Source organism: Ammospiza caudacuta, chromosome 1 (assembly GCF_027887145.1).
Source record: "Ammospiza caudacuta isolate bAmmCau1 chromosome 1, bAmmCau1.pri, whole genome shotgun sequence".
Classification (NCBI taxonomy): Eukaryota; Metazoa; Chordata; class Aves; order Passeriformes; family Passerellidae; genus Ammospiza; species Ammospiza caudacuta.
Genome location: NC_080593.1, coordinates 104997561 through 105017053, shown reverse-complemented (window position 1 = coordinate 105017053; position 19493 = coordinate 104997561). Strand labels below are relative to the sequence as shown.

Genomic DNA, 19493 nt, shown 5'->3' with positions numbered 1-19493 from the left:
CACAGGAGGATTTTTCCTCCAGAGGGAGTCTTGCAGGTCAGGAAAAGCAGCACAGGCAGCCACTGCTCTCTTTCATTGCTGGCAGAGGTGGCAGGGCAGAAATAATTCTGCCTGTTCTCAACACTTCAAGCCTGTCCTAAAACTATCTTCAATGACTTTATTTTTCAAGGAAGCATCATGTAGTCACACTTTTTAACAGGAAAATGAGAAATTAATGCGAGAAGCACTACTTCAACTATTAGAGAATCCATTTATTTCATGTCCATTTTGTCTTCAAAAAGGATTATCAGCCCATACTTGTGTAGGGCAGAAAGGGAACAGTTCACTCCAGTCTGCTTTGGTCCATGTTACAAGTCCTGGTTTCAAATGTATGAAAAGAAAACTTCTTGCTATTTAAACTCAATCATGCTACTCTGATGTCACTTGAGGATGTGGGGAAATCCATTAAGAAAGTGGGGTCTCCACCAGGGAGGAAGTCACCAGAAGTTCATTACAAAGGTGTAACAGTGGCCACAGCATGGGACACCGAACCACTGCCCAAGTTGCGTGACTGAGAAAACTGGAGTTAAAAATACCCATATACAGTGTACTTTTACCAGTCCCTTCCCATCTCAGCTGACCCCCACTCACTCAGAAGTGGGGTTTAACAGTAATACTTTTTGAGTTGTTTTTTCTCCATGTGTTGTGCAGCTTATCTGGATCCTACGTCAATTTGCTGTTTGATGTAGGGCTGCAGAGATGCCACAGACAGGCTGCCATGGAAACATTTGTTTTCATTCACTGGTGGCCTGCATGATAAGAAAGTCTGAGTGATACAGGAATGACGAAAGAGTATAAATTACCAATGGCCTCAGACAGCTGAGCCTTTCAAAATGAAATCTAATTATTTTACCATTTATTTAGACAGATTATGTTACAGCTTTCTGCCCTCACATTGTGAGTGACAGCATGTATATATTTAGAGCAGCAACAAAGACAAATTCCAACTTGTTTTAGGAAGACACTTTAAATTAGGCTATGTGTAATGGAGAGCATGACAGCTTGTTCCACTTGCATCTTTTAATTAAAATGCAGTAGTCTAGATAACAGAAAATTGAGATGGGGCAGATATGGACAAAAAAGGAAATAAACACTAGAAGAAACATATTGTACTACAGCATTTGAAAGCTCCTACTTAAAGCTGAAGAAACCCAGAAATAAGTAATTTTTGCTTGTTTTCTTGAATCTTAGGAAAAACTTGAACAAGTGTGTTCATTGCCTTTTTTAGGTTATCTGAAATTAATTTGCAGTCTTGGATCTTGCTTTCTCCTTAGCTCTTCAAACCAATGAATGCAAAGCATAGGTCTAACTTGCTTAAAAGAGACAATTTGAAGTGTAATTTTGGCCACAGCTCTGGCCTTGGACACATTGACAATCAACATTTCTGAGCATGATGCTGGTTGGGAGAGCACAATGAACAACCCAAGGAGAACCATTGCCAGCAGGGGTGAACATCTGGTGGAAACCACCATGCTTTGTCTCTCTGAATGGACTGCATCAACTCCTGTGATCCAACGCCCCTCAGAAATCCCCAGGTTCTTCATGACACGGGAGAAACAGACAGCTGCCCTGAGGCTGTTTGTCTTGGCAGAATGGGGACAATGTCAATGTACAAATACCTCTTTTCCAAAAGCCAACAGCTTTCCCTGGGGAGGGGAAGCACCATCAGGTGGCCATCCCACCTTGGAAAGGAAACCCTGCTCTGAAATACGGCTGCTACTACCATTTGCAGGCTTCTGACAAGAGCAGCACTGGGGGCACAGATGGTGACAATGGTGGTTTATGGTTTTGGAGGAGGATGAATGAACAGGTTGGGTTACCTCCTTAACCTGGTTTTGGCTTGTAATGTGTTACTGCATGAAAGACTTTCTGGGTCAGGACAGATAGAGCACACAGGCAGTAACACTGCAGGGCCTCAAGGGAAAGCTTTTACCTGGTATTTGCTTAAGATCCTTTCACCGAATGGAGACTACATTAGATGACCCCCTGTTAACCTCAGCTTTGAAGTTGGCTCCACTACACTTTCCCTCATACATCTCATACAACATGAAAAAAACCCCAGTGTCACAAATGCAAAGCCCTGAATGTGGGAGAGATTGAAAGATATAGCAGCAGACAGAGAAAATGTTCAGCATTAAAAATGGAATAAGAAAGAGGGGCTTCTGAAACAAAGGACAGCAAGGGCATAATGGATTAACCAAACTTGCCTCAGAAGTGTCTCAATCTGTGAGTACGTGCCACGTCGGCTGCCAGGTCATTAGTGGGATGAACACATAATTGATAAGCTGCAGGTTGCGCTCTACTGGAGAGCAATAAGCTCCTTTAAATTACATTAATATTTAACATACATAAAAAGCATTTGTCATTTGCAAAGTACTTTATAGAGTAACTGATGGATTCTCTAATGATCCCCAACTCCCAGACTAGGGAATGCAATTCTGGAGAGATAAATACCTGGCCTGCATCCAAATCAAGATTCACTGACAGAGCTATTATTCTAGCTCAAAATTAGGTTTCTAAGTTTCTGGTCCTTCCAGATTACATTGCTTTGAGCCTTCAGTAGGTAGAAGCATGATACACATGGAGCAGAAAGAAAGGAGCTGACAACACAGGGTGACATTTCTGACTCACATTTAAAAATTGTCACATCCCTACCTTGGGTCACTGTCACTCTGAAAGATGCAGTTATGTGGGTTGAACACAAGGAATGGAAGTATTAAATATCAGATTGCCATGTTGTCTGTCCCTCTCACTTTTATTTCAAAGAATTAGTCTTAGGGTATTTACTGACCTCCATAATTTGTTGGATACCTTACTATACTTTATATTTTATAAATATATATAAGAAAGAACTGAGATTAGCTCACTTGCTTACAGCATGGTGATAATAAGACCAAGGGAGTGGGTTCAATCCCTGTATTGGCCATTCACTTAGGAGCTGGACTTAATGATCCTTTTGGGTCCCTTCCAACTCATAATATTCTGTGATTCTGTAAAACCGCATGGCTTTGTGCGCTGCTGACAGAGAATAACACACACACACACACACACACACACACACACACACACACATATATCAGTATGCATGTATGTATGTATGTATGCTTGTGCATATATACATTTTCCCCCCATTTAAATTGATACAGTGAGTTCACTTGAAGGCGATCCTTAAAATATTATAGCATTTTTTTGAAATATGATGGATTGTTTCTCATGCTGCAGCACTGAGTTTCTGTTACTGACACAGAACTTTATTACCCAAAACTTCTGAAGAACTTCAACTTCAGCTTCCTACACAACTTCCTGAGATGTCTCCTGAGACAGACCCTCAGCTTTCCCGCCCTACTAACTCCCTTTGTGAATACTTTTTTACTCCTTTGGAGAAAAAGCACAGTGAAAGTCACATCATTTGTCTTGGCTGCACTCAGCACCCTTTTGCTGTAGCTAAACTTTAGGCATGTAGCAGGTGGACTTCCTTTGGATCTACCAAGAATTCCCATAGGCTAGAGTGGGCTGTGCCACAGAAGCACCTGCAGTTGTATCATCAATACAGATGCAAAGTCTCAATCACACAGTTTCAGGCATGTAAGGTGCATCACCACCCCAGCTGCACTCATTCCCTGAAATATTTGTTCGTCCTCACTAACTTTGTTTCAATGTACCCCATGGTCTACTCATCATCATAGCCTTAAAGCTTCATCATTTGAAAAGGCATCCTTATAGGAGCTCTCTCCTCATCAGTATTACATTCTGCCTGGGAAGCCTGATCATCTTAGAAGCAGATAAAATGATTACTGATGACAGTCAATACAACTTGAAAATATTTCAGCAATGTGAGTAGAAAAAAAAATCATACAAAACTTATATTGGACATTATTCAAGAGCTATTCAGAACTTGCAAAGCAGAAGGAGAAATTTGACAAGCAATAAAACAGGATGGCTTCCATATGCCAGCATTTTTATGCTTCAAGAGAACTCAAGTAGTGAAAGAGTGAAACTTCTTATAAAAAGTATTATTCACAGCATTTTTTTGCATAAGTGGAAATCTAACATAACAAATCTCCCTTTCTGCTCCATCTTAGATTCTGATAAAGCTCAGCCTGCTAGACAAGATTTCCATAGAAATCTTATTTGGTAAGATTTGCTTGATTGTATTCCAAAAAGTGACTCACATTTTACAAGCAAGTGTCAAAAGCTGAAATGAGTTGACTCTTTCCATCAAAGCCAGTATGAGTCATTCCTCCAGCTTAATGGCTCCCACACTATCCTTGAGTGACAAGACTGAGACTGCAGGTCAAGAAATGACCGTTTAATAGTCACAAAGGATGCGTCCAGATAGCCAGTCCTAGGCTGAAGGAAACAACATGGGACTTGGCCAGTGAAATTAAAAGATACTCAGCCACATGGACAGCTAATTTGCTGTAAGAGTAGTAAAATACCAGCTTCTGTTTGCAGCTCACTCCTAGCATGACAACATTTGACCCAAACTGTAATGCCAGGGTTAACTAAAAACCAATAAGGTTTTTCCTTACCTGCCACTCTCCAAAGCCCCTAAAATGAGAGCAGCTGAAGGACAAGGGGGCTGTGCACAACGTGATTGTAAAGACGCCAAAGATTTGGCTCCCAGTCAGGTACTCCTTTTCTCCATCCTTTCCCCTTCTCCATGCTCCTGTGGATTTCCCTTTCAAGCCTGCAGACTATTTCATCCCTGCCTTCATACTCTCCTGTCCTCCTGAGGTGGCTTTTCTTCTCCATGGAATTCTGCAGTTACCCAAAAGATGGCTGGCTTAGCCAGGCCCCCCAAGACTCATCCTTCCCCTGCAGCCACTGCTTGGTCAGGCTCAGCCTTGTCTTGTGCTCATGACCTTCTGACCTAAAACAGGACAGGCTGGTCCACTGTGCAAAAATCACCTTGATGACAATGACTGAATGGAGAAAGGGTCCACCCTGCTATTCTGAATTTTGTCATGCTTACTCTGAGATGCTAAATGTGCTCACTTTTTGCTTTTCTGGGGCCTTCTGGAGTTGAAGGCATCCTCTTAGCAAGGGTCTGCCCACAGGCAAAGACTGGCTTTTAAGTGACAGAGAAGACCATCCCTCCCAAAAGTAGGTTCCTCTCAGAGTCCCAGCAGGGAAGGCAAGCTTCCTTACAGAAAAATCACAGCATCTCTTTGCCAGTAACATTCAAACACAGTTATGATTCACAGACATCATGGAAAAGCACACAAAACTCTCCATTCTCAATGCTATTTGCACTTGACATTTTCTCCACTTGCCCAGGGTGTCTCTCATGCCCACAGTAATCTCACAATAGTCAGAATTTCTGTATGGACAATGACTCAATGGAAGACTCAACTCAGCGAAGTACCAAGGAAAAGAAAAGCCCAGTGAGATCAAAATCCTTATTTGTTTATGGCTTTTGTTGCCCATACTTTGTTTTCTGCATTCTGTTGTGGCTTGTGCCAACAGAAAATTAATCCACAGTCTCTGGCTGTTTCAGGGAGTGCCCAGAATCCCTCACCTAGCTCAAATCTGTGCACCATCTCCAACAACCTCCAGAGAAAACAATGAAAGTCTCTCTGTGCTTGGCACTGGTGAAATATCACGCCATTCATCCTTTTTCTTAAATTAGAAATACAATGTTCACCATTTATCTCCTGACAGGATGAAAAAAAAAGATGGCACAAAGCCATTTACCTCTACTTCACAGGCATACTCCGATCCATCCAGGAGCGTCACTTTGCATTGCATATTTTTCGGTTTCTTGACGATCTTTAGAGGAGACTTGGAAAGTTTGCTAGATGAAGATTTTTGAGAGAGCTTGTCGTCCTCTAGCTGCTGATATTCCAACTGTTTTGCACTCGCAGCAGCAAACTCCTGCTCTTTCTCTGTAGCCTATAAAGAGAAAAGAAAGATGCTTTTTGAAATAAGACAAACCAATCATGCCCTCCAATTCACTGCACATGCTGCACCCAAGCTTTTAAGTGAGCCTTTTTTGGGAGCTTGGACAAGAAAGCCATGATGCAGGAGAGAGTCTTTACTGAAAAGATTTCCCATATTCCTTCCAGCGCTCCCTTCTCCCTCCAAAATGTACAGAAATGCCCACGAAGGAGAGGCATTCATGAAAATATTTTAAGGCTTCTGCTTTTCCCACAGGTACAAAATCCCACTTCCTGTACTTGTTTTTTGGCATTTTGGAAGCACTGAGTAATCAGAAAATTTTGTTGATGAACAATACTCCTACACCTTCTTGATAATACTTTGAAGTCCTGTACCTGTTAAATAATACGATGTTTCCATGGTGTCATATGAATAGAAAAACACCATCAAGTTTGCACTAATTTTGCTGTCAGTAGGAAAACAGTCCCTGAATGAGAGCATGGATCCCCCTGAACAGTGTGAATTCATAAGGGGATTCATCCCTGAGAGAGTGAAAGGCTCCAGAAGCACCCAAGCAAAGGGTTAAGAAAACACGACAGAAGTGACGGGCCAAACAATTTTAATGTGCAGCCGCTGGCTAAACACACAGGATGAGAGGATGAATTTTGCTCTCTGCTCATGCCCAGTAAGTCTCCCAAAGCTGGAGAGAAGGAGGTGCTATTTGGAAGAGGGGCAAGAAGTAAACGACCCTGGCTGCTTTTGCTCGGGTTTATCTGAGGGTCAGGCCATTTGAATTTCCCGTGATGCAGCTCAGCCCCCAGTCCTCTCCACAGCTCTAGATGAAAGCCAGAACAGCTCTACAGCATTTCACCCTTCCTAGCAACAGCACTGTGCTGCAGTCATTACCCTTCTCATCAGTTATATCCCTGATAGACTCCAAACAAAACCTCAACAGGAGTGCAGTAATACCTCAGCTAAAGCTCAAGTTAAATAAAAACATCTTTCTGTTATCTCACTACAAGGCAAAAAAACCCCAACCTGCTCTGGCTCTGAATTATTTCAGTGTAATAAGCAACAAGCATTAGTGGAAATATATTGTAAATTAATCCTGCAAGTCTGTTTCCATTCATTGTATATAATAAACCTTCATGACAATGGAGCAAATCCATCGAAAGGCTTTAAGCTGCTTTGAGACCAGAACAATGTTGCATCATATAACCTGAAACAACTGTACCTCTAATCACAGGGTACTGTCCCGGAGTGATTTCATAGAAAAAAAGCTTTAAGTTCCTCCTTTGCCTTCTGACAAGGGGGGAAAGGACAATTTGGAGCTGGCTGTGATCCCTACAGTGTTAGCTGCCACCAAAGCCCACAAATTACAAAGAGGTATGGCAAGACCTCGCAGTCCTCCTCTCCCTGCAAGGAGGACACAGCAATGGCCTCCTGGGCATTCCTGGATGGGAAACTGGAAAAGAGTGGGCTTAAAAGATAAAAAGGCAACAGTTGCTTTCAAAAGCTATTGCATCTCCTGGGCCATGAATGTTCTTCCTCAGGAGCAGCCTAGCACCAGCCATCTCTTCCCCCATCTGGCTCCAGCACAAGAGGAATTTCTCCTTCCAGCAGCTGGACACCAGCTCTGAACCTGGATGTCAGGGTCCTCACATACCTTGAAAACTGGTGGGAGATGAAGGCACAGTGTAGGCAAGTGGATCAGCTGTCTGCTAAGCATTTAACACTCACAGCAGCTGTGCTGAAGAGGGAGAGACCCCCTGGGACCACAGCAAGGCTTGAGGCCAGCAAGCCTTCTACCACATCTGCAGCCAGCTGGCAATTCGTCCAGCCTTGTGCAAGGAGAAATAAACAACACTGAAGATGCCTCCTGCTTGGGCAAAACTGCACTGCTGCTGGTGGGAAGAGGGGCTGTGATGATTTCTGTATGTTTTGTCAAAAGAAATCTGCCAGGAAAGGCGCACATGCATATATGTTGGTAAAAAAGTAATTCCAGTGATGGGGAAAAATGCACTGTCTTACCCAGTGGCTTACTACATTTCTCATGTGAGGGTTAGCCCTGCGCTCCAACAGAAAACAACCAACAAAATACCCCAGCATGGAACTAATCTCTTTCAAGAAAACAGAAAAGCTGCTTGAGAAAAAAATCCACAACAAGGACACCCCTCATCCATTTAAACCTTAGAACCATACTCAGCATGCAAGCAATTTATGTGAATCCCAATGTCATTATTTGCCTTCATAAAGACAGTCAGTAGATCAAGACTACTGCAGAGTTTTGCTTATTTATAAATATTAAAAAATATTACTGAGGTTATTTTTTTTGTTAAGGTTCCCATCTACATTAAGATCAGGGGAATGTGTCTAGGTTAAAATCTTACAAAAGGTTTTCCTCTCATTTTTCTGGAGAATAAAACATGCCAAGAACTATTAGAGAAAATTCCCCCAAACTATGCTGACATGTTCAGGCATTGAGGTACTTTCAGACTGTATTAAGCCTCTTCTTCCTAAAGAAACCTGACATCCTGGAATCCAGGAAAAAAAAATGGCCAGTGAAAGACCCATGTACACAGTGAATTATTTTTCACTCTGCAAGCATGGATTCATTTTCTCCTAAATTCTTCTCCAAGGTATTTCTGCACTGTTTTTTTTTTGTTTGTTTGTTTTGGGGATTTTTTTTTTTTTTTTGGTTTTTTTTTGTAGTTTCTGTGCCCTGTTTTTGCAGTATTTTTAAAGTACTATGGACGAAATTCTAATGCAGCACAAGTTGCTTCAGGGTTTGCATTTTTTGAGCATAGTCTCTCTCATGTATGACACACTATGTTCAAGCCCTTCTAAATCTGGACCTCCTCTCAAAGGATGCCTCTGGAGTCAGGGAATTCAGCAATAAAGATCTTGGATGCTCTGCAGCTTCTCACTGACGTATGAAGTGATGTTGCAACACTTGCAAAACACATGAATCCCATCTACTTATGGCAGTTACTCAGAAACTTCGGTGCCCAACCTTGTGTGATGCCACCTTTTCTTTCTCAAAGAGACAGGAAGGCAGGCAGAAAGTGAGGTTGCATTATTACACCTGATAGGAAGGACTCATTTTTCTAATACTGTTAATCTCAATATGAAAAGGTTATTCACCTACATTAAAATGTTGAGGGGTTTTATGGGCATAGGATGACAAAGAAAAGTTACTGTCTTGGACTGGTAACTTAAATCTTCCTTCCAAAGGTTCTCTCATATAAGTAAGAGCAAAAATACACTCTCTCACTGTGATTATGGGCAGCAAGAGGAAGAATAAGATCCTTCAGTTTTTGGCTTTTTAATGACACTATTGCAAACAGCTTTGTCTCTTAGTGCTGCATTTAAATGTTGCTTTCCTGAGATGCAGACACTTAATGCACTATGAAATACACTGGGCTGATCAGTGCAGTTGGATTTGGCAGTCTGCTTACAGCATGGACATTTGGATTCAGTCTGGTAATCTCAGCAGGAAGGTGTCACATATCCCTTTCACTAACCCAGTTCTTCTATCTTGCCTTCTTGCCTTCTACAGAAAGCAGCTCACTGGTGATCTTTGGGAAAGAAGGGGATCATGCAGCACATGAGAGCACCCCACACCTCTAAACAGACGAGGACAGGCTTGGTGTCTAAATTAGTTTGGGCTTTTTATTGTGTGCGTGGGTTATTTTGGAGTTGGGCTTATTTTGTTGCTTGGAGTTTTTTTCTTGCTGTTGCCGTTGCTTATTTGTTTTACATTTTTAATGTGAAAAGAAACTTGAAGTAGAAAGATTACTGAAGATGTCTGGAAAAACATCCATATAAATAATAATACTTATGCCAAAGACTGATAGAATTACACTTTTAATCAATGACCAGTTTATTCAACACCTACCTCTTTTGGAGAAGCTTTGCTTCTTTTCCCCAAACTAATCTCAGAAAACTTCTGATCTATTTGAGAGATAAAAATTGCTTTGCCAGCATTGTCTACCCCAACCAGGTAAAGAACAGGAGCCCACTTAAAACAGCCAGATTTTTTAAAAGGATGGAGAAGAGGAGGAGCTAGACTGGCTTATTCCACTCTCCAAAGGTAAATGTAATCAGATGAGGGTCATAACCTTACGAAGCTAAAGGAAGAGATTTGCAGGTACCTCATTATTTGTGTGTCACTTACCCATGAAGAAAAATGCCTGTTAATCCTATTGACTGGAAATTATTAACGGGAAGAAGAAAGCAGCTTCTGGAAATTTAATAAGTGCAACAATGAACTAAATGGAAAAGCACGCAATAGCTCTTCTGAAACCTATTACATGAATAGCTCAAGTAATTATAATGCAGTCATTTCAGACCCACGAGAAACTTAAGGGACCACAGCTTCTTCATGGCTCACCCATCAGACAAGCAAGCATGAAATCAGTGTTCAGCAGGTGTCAAAAGAAATGAACTCTGAAAACATTTTCAGCTTCATAAAAACTGACACTGTTTGCTATCTAATGCAAACGCAAGGTCAAAGATGTTTCCTGCTTAGTTAATGAGACTGCCCTCCTGTTTAAGCACTGGGGGCAGAAATAGCTGCTGCGAATTTGGAAACATTCTGCGTGACAACCGTTTTCCTTTAAACGCGCAAGACCGACCAGCCCAGACCTACAGCATCGCATCAAACGCCCTTCCACGCGTATCTGAACGTGCATTTGCGCTCCACACTGCCAGGCTGGTTATTCCCTGGGAGCAGTAGGTGGGCACTCAGCCAGCTGCGTGCAGCGAGGGTGTGTACGCGGCTGCCTTACCTGCTCCCTTCTGACGGGCGTGCTGTGCGCTGCCACGGCCGAGAACTGCTCGAGCGCGGTCTGCTGCTCCTCGCTCGGCTGCTGCTGCGGCTGCTGGGGCTGCTGGGGCTGCTGCTGCTCCTGAGGCTGGGTCTCTGCCGCCCCTTCCTGAGCAGGGCTCTCCTCCTGATCCTGCTCTTTATCCTTGGACTCGGAGTCTGATCCCGATTCTGTAGTCATGGTTGGTTATTCTGCAAGGCAGGGTGAGCAGTACTGAGTCCAATCTCATGGATGTGAAAGATCAGATGGTTTTATTCTCAATATCCTCAGCCTTTAAACTTAAGCTCCTACCACACTGGCCCAACCAGGATCCCTAGGAAAGCTTACCTGGTGCAAAATACCAGCTAAGTGTATTGCATCCATACTCTAGGGAAAAATATGTTGCTAAAAAATCTTTTTCTACATAGTAATACACAGACATCATAGGACTTATGTGCCAGTTAAATAGAGAATATATAGTTCATAACTCACAGAAATAGAGCAACACATTGGACCTTAAATCTAACAAAATCCAGTGGAGTTTGGGTTTCTAAACCACGTGGGAAACTTGAAAAATTAAATCTTTTGTCCTTTACATTGAAATCAACAGGACTTAAGCTCCTCAACATCTGCACTCTCTTTTGGAAATGTACTCAAGTACTTTTGATGCTTCCAAGCAATATATTAATAGCTGAACTAGATGATCTTAGAGGTCTTTTCCAACCTAAACGATTTTATGATTCTATACATACTAGAAACATCTGAAATGGGTCCACCAACAACAGTGCAAACATACATTTGCCCTTAAACCCAGTTCTGTCCTTCCCACTTGAGTTGATCTACATTTCTGTCATTTCTCTCTAAGTGCTAGAGCATCTAAAAGAAAACATAGACTTCCATTAAGTCATTCTAAGTGTTAGATTTCAAATGAAGGGAATACAACTTTCATTGAATGTGAAAAGTCTGTTTCTACTTAACTTTATCCAGTACTAAATCAAAATGAAAATATTAGCAATATTCATTCAAAATTCTAGCTACTTTAATTAAATAGTTTTGTAGCAAATATGTATTCTCAAATACTCACAAACTTAAACTTTTAAAGAAATGCTGTGATTTTTTTATCAAAACAAGGATTTGAAAAAGCAGACTGTGTCAGTTCAGCAAAGGGAGTGTGCTTTATGTTTGTTATTCATATGTTCTCAGACCTCACAAACTTATTCTTGAATAGTTTGCTACTAAGCAACTTGAAGGCAAACCAGTCTGCTGCAATCTATTTCTATTAGTCATCAGGACATGATTCCTTTAACCTGGTAGCCATGGCTACTGTGCAATTACAGGTGATTCCACAAAACATACATCTGCTAATTCACCTGCTAGAAAGTCACTGTGAACTCCTAGCATACACTACAATGCTTACTAGTAGAAGAAAGTTTATTATAGAACATAATGGAAGTACAAACGTTTCTCTTTTTCTTCATTTAAATGTTTGATAAGCTAAATTGGTTGGCAGAAAATGTTATAAACGAGGCCAATTACTATTTTCCAACTCACTTGTGTATTCTGCACTTTCAAGGCTAAGCTCTCCAGTGAATACACGTCTCTGCAGAGCAGAGCAAGTCACAGCATTCAGCCTGTGCTCAGCTCCTGCGCTGTGTGTGAGCAGGGGGTGCCTGTTCCCACCCCCTGCCAGCCAAAACAGCACGAGAGAGAAGCAGAACTAGAAAGCACACATGGCAGATTTATGCTTCAGGCCACATTTTCAAGATACTAACATGTGACACACGTGTTCAGAAACACATCATAAATTTCCACACTCAAACTGGCACAACTGTATAAAAAAACACTTTTTGAAATGTGTTATTTAACAAAATGTCCTTAGCATCTACAAAAAGCAATTATTAACTTGGGTCTTAAAATGTGACAGTGAGAAAGGTGTTCATTTAATCAAACTCCAGCTGTCCATATCTGAGATGGTCACTTTAAATGCAGAGCAGAAAAACAGACGTTTCAGAGAGGGATTCATCTGACCTATTTTAAATTCCTGCTTTAAGCTGTGATAAATCACATACTAGAGTGACTTCAATTTGCTACGAAGGAAGCCTAAACAAGTTCCTCCGATGCAGATCACTCAAACCCATCCTCCATATTCAATTCTCCTAAGCCATTCTTTTTTGTATGCTTTAAACATTAAATTGAACAACAATGTTAATCTCTGAGAGTTTTTCTTTACCCATCTGTCAAATCAACGTGGAATAAACTATTCTTCATCTGACACTCATTATATATGCCTTGCTTTAAAAGCACCCAGGTCTCACAAAATGTCTCAAGTTTGCCGCCACCCACCCCACCCTGCTTTGTACAAGTGCTTGAGGACATGAAATGCAAATTAGTCAAATAATTATTGCAGTAAACTCAAACTATGTGTTCAGTTTCTTCTCCATAAACCATGAATTAGGAAGTTACCAAAACCTAACTTAGAGCTACAAGAATCATTGCTCAAACAATATGAAAGAGCGCCTATGACCAATACAAAGAGTATGCACAAAATAAGTTGTAATACTTTTTTCCTCCTCTTCATATTACTTAGAGCAGTGTAAATAAACAGCAACCATCCTACTTGATATATGATATATACTTCTCTTTAGAAAGAGGTATTACTCTCTATAGGATCAGATTGCCAGCCAATACTAACCAAAAGTCTGACTTTCAGCTGCCACCACCACGCCTCTGAAAGCCCATTTTTGCACCTGTGTAGCTTCTTACCTAATGAACATTTGTATCCAGTCTGTTTGCAAGCATGGAAACAGACATTTAAAATAACCCCATAAACCAAAACTCCACGTGGGATGAGATGTAAACAAGTTTTACTGTTCCTACCAGTTATAATTTTGAATCTCAGGGAACAACAAATGAGGTTCTTATATGCTTCTGGGACATTCCTGCATGAAGCGTAGCCTTACAATAGCGAGTTACTCTCTAGGAGTCACTGGTTTTCTCTCCAGTTCCATGAGTTCTTGCTGGCTCTAAGAGCGCTTTATTAGAAAACTTTGTGTGCTTTATCAAATCTTTCAGCATAAGAGATTTCCTGGATCCAATATTACTATCATTAGTCAGACAGCAGATGGATTTAATTAAGCCAGGGCTGCCCATTTCCAAATGTCTTTATTTCCCCATGCATGCAGCACATTTAATAACAAATACTGAGAACAAAATACTGCTCTTCCCACACTGGTCTCTTACAGGTGTAAATAGAAGCAAAGCAAACACATTGCAAATCCCATCTCTTACAAACTCCTCAGAGGAGAGTATTGTTAAGATTTATCTCCTTCCATCTAGCGCGGGTTGGAAATACTAAATTACGAGGCAGGAAACAACATTCCTCTCTCAGTGCAAACCAATAAGTTGTTTTGCCTTCCTCAGCAAACAGCTGCTTATCCACATGAACTCTGACAGCATTTCATTTGTTATAAGTAGCACAACAATCCTCCCAGAAAGAGGTAATTTCACTTATTGAAAGAAATAACAGTAATTTTAAGAAATTTACCAACATAAATATTACTGTGCCTTTGTTTGTATGCAGCAAACCTGACAGAATAGCTGGTAGTGCCTAAACCTTTATCAAGCACCCAGCTGACTGGGAATCTCTTATTCTAATTTGATTATTTACTATAACTGCTATGTACCAAAACCATGACTTCTAATGTGAATTTCAGCACAGGAAGAAAGAAAACACTCAAGTTCCTTAAACTTTTTCTGTTGCCAGCACAGCCTCTGTATCAAATTCCCCTTTCCAGCAAACATAAAACAAGGCAGTGAAGAGAAACTGGGAGCACTACCTTATACAAATGAGGAAATACTGTGCAAGCCAGATGTGCTCTTGGATAGCTACACTTTGGCTTACAACCCAGTATTCAAAGATTCCAAAAGATTAGCTGAGTCCAAACTTAACACAGATGCTGCTATAACGAGATAGTCCAAGGCAAAAGTACATTTGGCTGCAGAATGAAAATAAGAATGAAAATTAAGTCTTTTGATTAAAGGGAGGGGCAGGGGGGAGAGGGGAAGCCCAAAACTAGCTTATTTTAATCGACTGCTAAAATTTGAAGCTAAAATTGCATGTACTGTCAGCAGTGCAAAATAAAAATATCAGTAAAATATTAAAATGTCAGTGTTTTAGTGTGGCTGACAACAGGTAAGGGAATATAGATAATAATATACTATCAAAGTATTAAAACACAACTTCAAAAAATCAACATAGCATTCTATAATGATTTTATATATACACAAACTTCACACTACACAAAGACATTACATAAGGATTACAAAACCTGCAAACCACTTATGCAAAATCCCTACATCCTAAAACCTGACATAACACCTAGGTCTTCTTTCCTTCAGCTACCAACCTACTGCAGCTTGAGAGATTCCCATTTCCATTACCAATTACTCACTACAGACTTAGACAATGCATTTTTTCCATAAGGGAACCAAAACCATGTTGTCCTCTGTGTCACCTGGTCCCCTGCAGCAAGTGACAGCCCCAATCTACTGTATAAATTCATACATTCAAAAACTTGACACTCTACCTCTCGTTTTCAGAGCACAGACTTTCTGTGCTGCATCCACAGAGCAACAAAATTCACAGCTAATTGACAGCAGAGCCCACAGTTTAATTAATGCTGCAGTCATTAATGAACCTTTATTTATATATAAATACATGCTAGTGAAAATATCGGCTATATTAAGCAAACAGAAGTCACATTAGACAAGAAATTGCAAATTGATTCCGAATAAATTGTGATGTAATGAGAAAACAAAATTGAACCAAGTATAATTAAATGAACTATACATAGCCACTAACTATTTCCTGTAATGCATGGATTAATGATTTACATTTAAATGCTTCTTTGATCTGATTAATTCTCTTTGTAGAAAGTTCTCCTTTAATTACAGTAATTCTTGAAGATTGTTATAAATCTTTGCAAAGGTCCAAATTTGGAAATTATGTAACAAAATAATGATTCCATACTTCAAAAATAATTTTCTGCATAATGAGAGACATATTTATCCAATAACGATGAGATGCTGATGAGAAGAGCATATGGAGAACAATATTGCTGCAATGAGCAGTGACAGAAATGCCAATATATGTTTCAAGAAAAGAATACATGCCAGAACACCGACTTCTAAGCTTGAAATATAAACTGTTTTCATCCAACTGCCTGAACCTCAGCTCACTTCATTCCAGTTTTCCAGTTGGGTTCCCTTTTAGGAAAACAATAATTTTCTGTTGATCCTCTTTAATGTGGATGAGTTTCACCCTCACAAGCAGGAGGCACCCAAGCCACAGACGCCTGGCACAGGGTCGCCAAGAGTTAAAACCAGCTCTTTCTTGATCCATCACCAGTTCCAGCAGCCTTGCAGAACAGCAAGCCTCACAGAGGAGGCACTTCCCTGGCCTTACAGTTACTTCAGTGGACATCAACCAGCCAAAGCAAGTGTAGATGTGTCCTGAACGGACATGGGTGGGAACAACCACAAAAAGGGCCAATGGATGCCCCCTCCCAAGCTCATGCTCCTGTCACCTTTCTCATGCTGGCACCAAGCCCAGCAAGTGCAACCCTCATGCTTCAGTGCACAAACACACCGGCTGGGAGTTCACTACTGCACCTTAAATGTATATACATAAGCAGAAATTCATTTGAGTCAGCACATTAAAAAAAAAAAGCATGAAAATAAAGTAAAAAAGGTAATAAGAAAAGCGACAAGAGGAAAAAAACCAATGGAGAAAGGTGCTAAGCATCTGATGAGCAGCCATTGTGCCAGCAGAGAGTGCTCTGGGCTAAATGATTGAAGAAATGTGGTGGCAAAGGACAGGGGCCCAAGCACAGATGCAGGAGGGAGACTGCAGGGAGGGCAGGGAGATGCTAATCAGCAATAATTAAAAAAACTGTTGGAGGTGTTGCAAGATATAGCATGATTTAAAATATTTGTTTGGCCCTCTAGGAAGGCGCATGATATGGATTTCTTTAAAGTTTCTTGATGAAGATTAAAGGAAAACCAGAGGCAACATCTAAGGAAGTAGTAATATTATCTGGAGGAGATGGAGAAGGCACCTTAAAATCACCAGACACACCTTTCAAAGGGGACAAAAAGGGAACTGCAGACACAAATTACCTGTCAGGACCCAAAACTCCCTGACCCCAGGCACACGTGCACCCCTTGGCAGCACCACCACAAAATGAAAACACAGCCAAATGTTTCTGGAGAAACTTCACCTAGAAAGCCTGGGGACAGAAACTGACAGAAGCTTTGAAAGGACCTGGGAAGGGGAGGAATATATCAAAAAAGGACTGTACACCAAAGCAGAACCAGAGAGACATGACTCAGGGATGAACATAAAAGAGAAATGAAGACTAGGATGCCAAGTGACTTAGAATTAACCAAGAGATGTGGCAAATAAGAAGAGAGTCTCTATAAATACATGAGAAGGAAAACCAGGCCTGTTACAAAACATGAGAAAGGCTGAATTCTCCAGGGCCTCATTTCACAGCAGCTAGCTGGGACCAGATAATGGGGGCATATTTCACTTGACACACAGGATGTGCAAGTTCAGGTTGGATGGAGCAAGGGAAGAACAGAGCAAACACATCAGTCAGCCAAGTGGTTTCAAGACAGCAGGAGCACTGAAAAGGTTCCTACAGTGCTTGGGGAACCACCATCAATCATCTTTAAACCATTAGCCACTGCTATGCAGATGCCAGAGAGGCCAGGTAAGGTCTAAAAGAAATGAAAAGACCAAACACAGCACCCAGCCTTACAAAGGAAAAGTGGGAGCAGAAAAGCCAGAATACTTCTAATATCAAAGTTACTGGAGCACACTGCAGAAGGATTTCTAATCCTGTAAAAATAATGATATTAGGAACAAAACACAACAAATGGCCAACATTAATGTATCAAAAAGTCATGTCAAACTAGAGTAATGCCTCTCTCAGTCTCTCTGACAGGGCATCTGTCCCAGCTGATAAAAAGGAAGTAGAGTAGTACAGATGACAGAGCCTATCTTTAGAAAGGCTTTTAAAACAGCCCCACATGACTTTTTCATGAGTAAAGTACAGAAATAGCTCACATTATCACAAAAGAAAAAGGAAGGGCGGGGGGCGGAAAGGTGTACAAGTGATTAGAAGAACCCAAACCCTTGACTACCTAGCCCACAAAGTTATCAGCACCATGATGACAACCTGCAAAAACTTATTGATTTCAGGAATCACAGCTATTTGGGGATCAGTGGAAGATGGAAGAGTGCCTGATTTGTGCTCAGTATCATTATAATCAGGCTGGGATATACCACTGGCGTCCTCTCCTGACTTAAAGAAGAGCAAAGGAGTCTGAAAGAAAACCATATGTGTGCTGAATCTGACGGCATTCCTGTAAGGGTAATGGCAGCAGCAGTGGGGACTCAGAAGTGAAAAGTGGTGAGGAAGATGTGGCTTAGGCAGCAGGAATGAAGCAGCATGAGGATCTGATGAATTTCTGTGGGACATAATGCTGGAGGTGTTCTGCTCTCTGCAGCACCAGGGAGAGGTATACTGCATATTATATTTAAGATTGGGATTCATATTTTTTTGAAAAATATGCACTGAAGAGTGTCAAGAAGGGAGTAGGAAGAACAATAGCAGCTTTAGAAATGTGACCAGTGGAAAACCATTTAAGGAGCTGGATTTGTTTACTCTGGGAAAGGGAATAGAAAGAGGGACTGATAAGAGCCTTGCAATACATTCAAGCTTCTTGCAGACAGAAAGTAATCAAGCATTTACTAACAGTGGAGCAAGAGCTTGATTGGCATCAAGTGGGATTTAGAGTAGACAGCATATCAACTGTAATGACAGTCAAGAAGAGGTTATCTAAAGCTGTGTGGAGTCATCATGGGACACTTAGATACTGATAAAAAAGCAACAAAATTCTCTGTTTGCAACTTTGTAAAGCATAAGATATTAAGATTTCTTCTCTTTTGCTACCCTTTCCACTTTGCTTGACAACGCTAAATTCACAAAATGCCTAAATGGTAACAACCTAAATTCACTTCTGCTTCAGAGCACCTGGACGCACAGGGTGACATTTTTGTCTCCTGTTTACCTTTAATTTTTATGAGTCAATGAAATTACCTGGGTCTGTTTTGCTCTCTGAATGGGGGACTTCACACAGCAATAAAGCCCAGGATCACTGCCATTTCTGCTGCCCCACTTGCACACAAGGTTTATGAAGAATCTGACTGACCAGGTTCCCTGAAAACACCACAGATGACCTTCTGGAGGTCACAACACCTAGAGCACCCCAAGGCTACCCTAATTTCTGCACAGGAGAAGAAAAATCAGGCCATCAGAACATGTTTTGGATCACTTTTCCCTGTCCTGCTGATCCGAGCAGTTTTCCCCAGGGGCAAACATGGATTTACCAGCGGAAGAAGGGAACTGCATTTTCCCACTAATTTCTCTGTTCAGGTCTCCAGGCACGAAGTGCAGTTGCTTCTGCACCCTTCCCTCCATCCAGAGTGAGGGGTGGCTCTGCCTCCCTCATCCGCCACTGCCAGGATTGATCCACCAGCTCCAAAAGCAGCGTTGATTGTAATTACAGCCACTGCCCACCACTCAAGCCAGTTCCTGCAGATGGCTCCTGCCTGGAAGATCTCACGTACACGAGCTGGCAAAGCACACACCTCTCTGAGAGTGCTGGATGTAACTGTAGAAATGCACAATTTAACCCAAA

At 41.2% G+C, this 19493-nt stretch overlaps 1 protein-coding gene across 22 annotated transcripts in view; it reads right to left on the bottom strand.

Annotated features, from left to right (window-relative positions):
- Positions 1-19493, bottom strand: part of EPB41L3 (erythrocyte membrane protein band 4.1 like 3) — a 141552-nt gene that overhangs the window by 54013 nt on the left and 68046 nt on the right. For 21 of the 22 annotated variants that reach the window (XM_058810869.1, XM_058810927.1, XM_058810883.1 and 18 more), the window contains exons 2-3: positions 10710-10939; positions 5737-5934 (exon numbers count right to left, since the gene is read on the bottom strand). In XM_058810869.1, coding sequence (XP_058666852.1) covers positions 5737-5934; positions 10710-10928 — 417 coding nt within the window. In that variant the 5' untranslated portion in view covers positions 10929-10939. The remainder of the gene's footprint in view (positions 1-5736; positions 5935-10709; positions 10940-19493) is intronic. The other variant, XM_058810935.1, reaches the window with a different exon arrangement.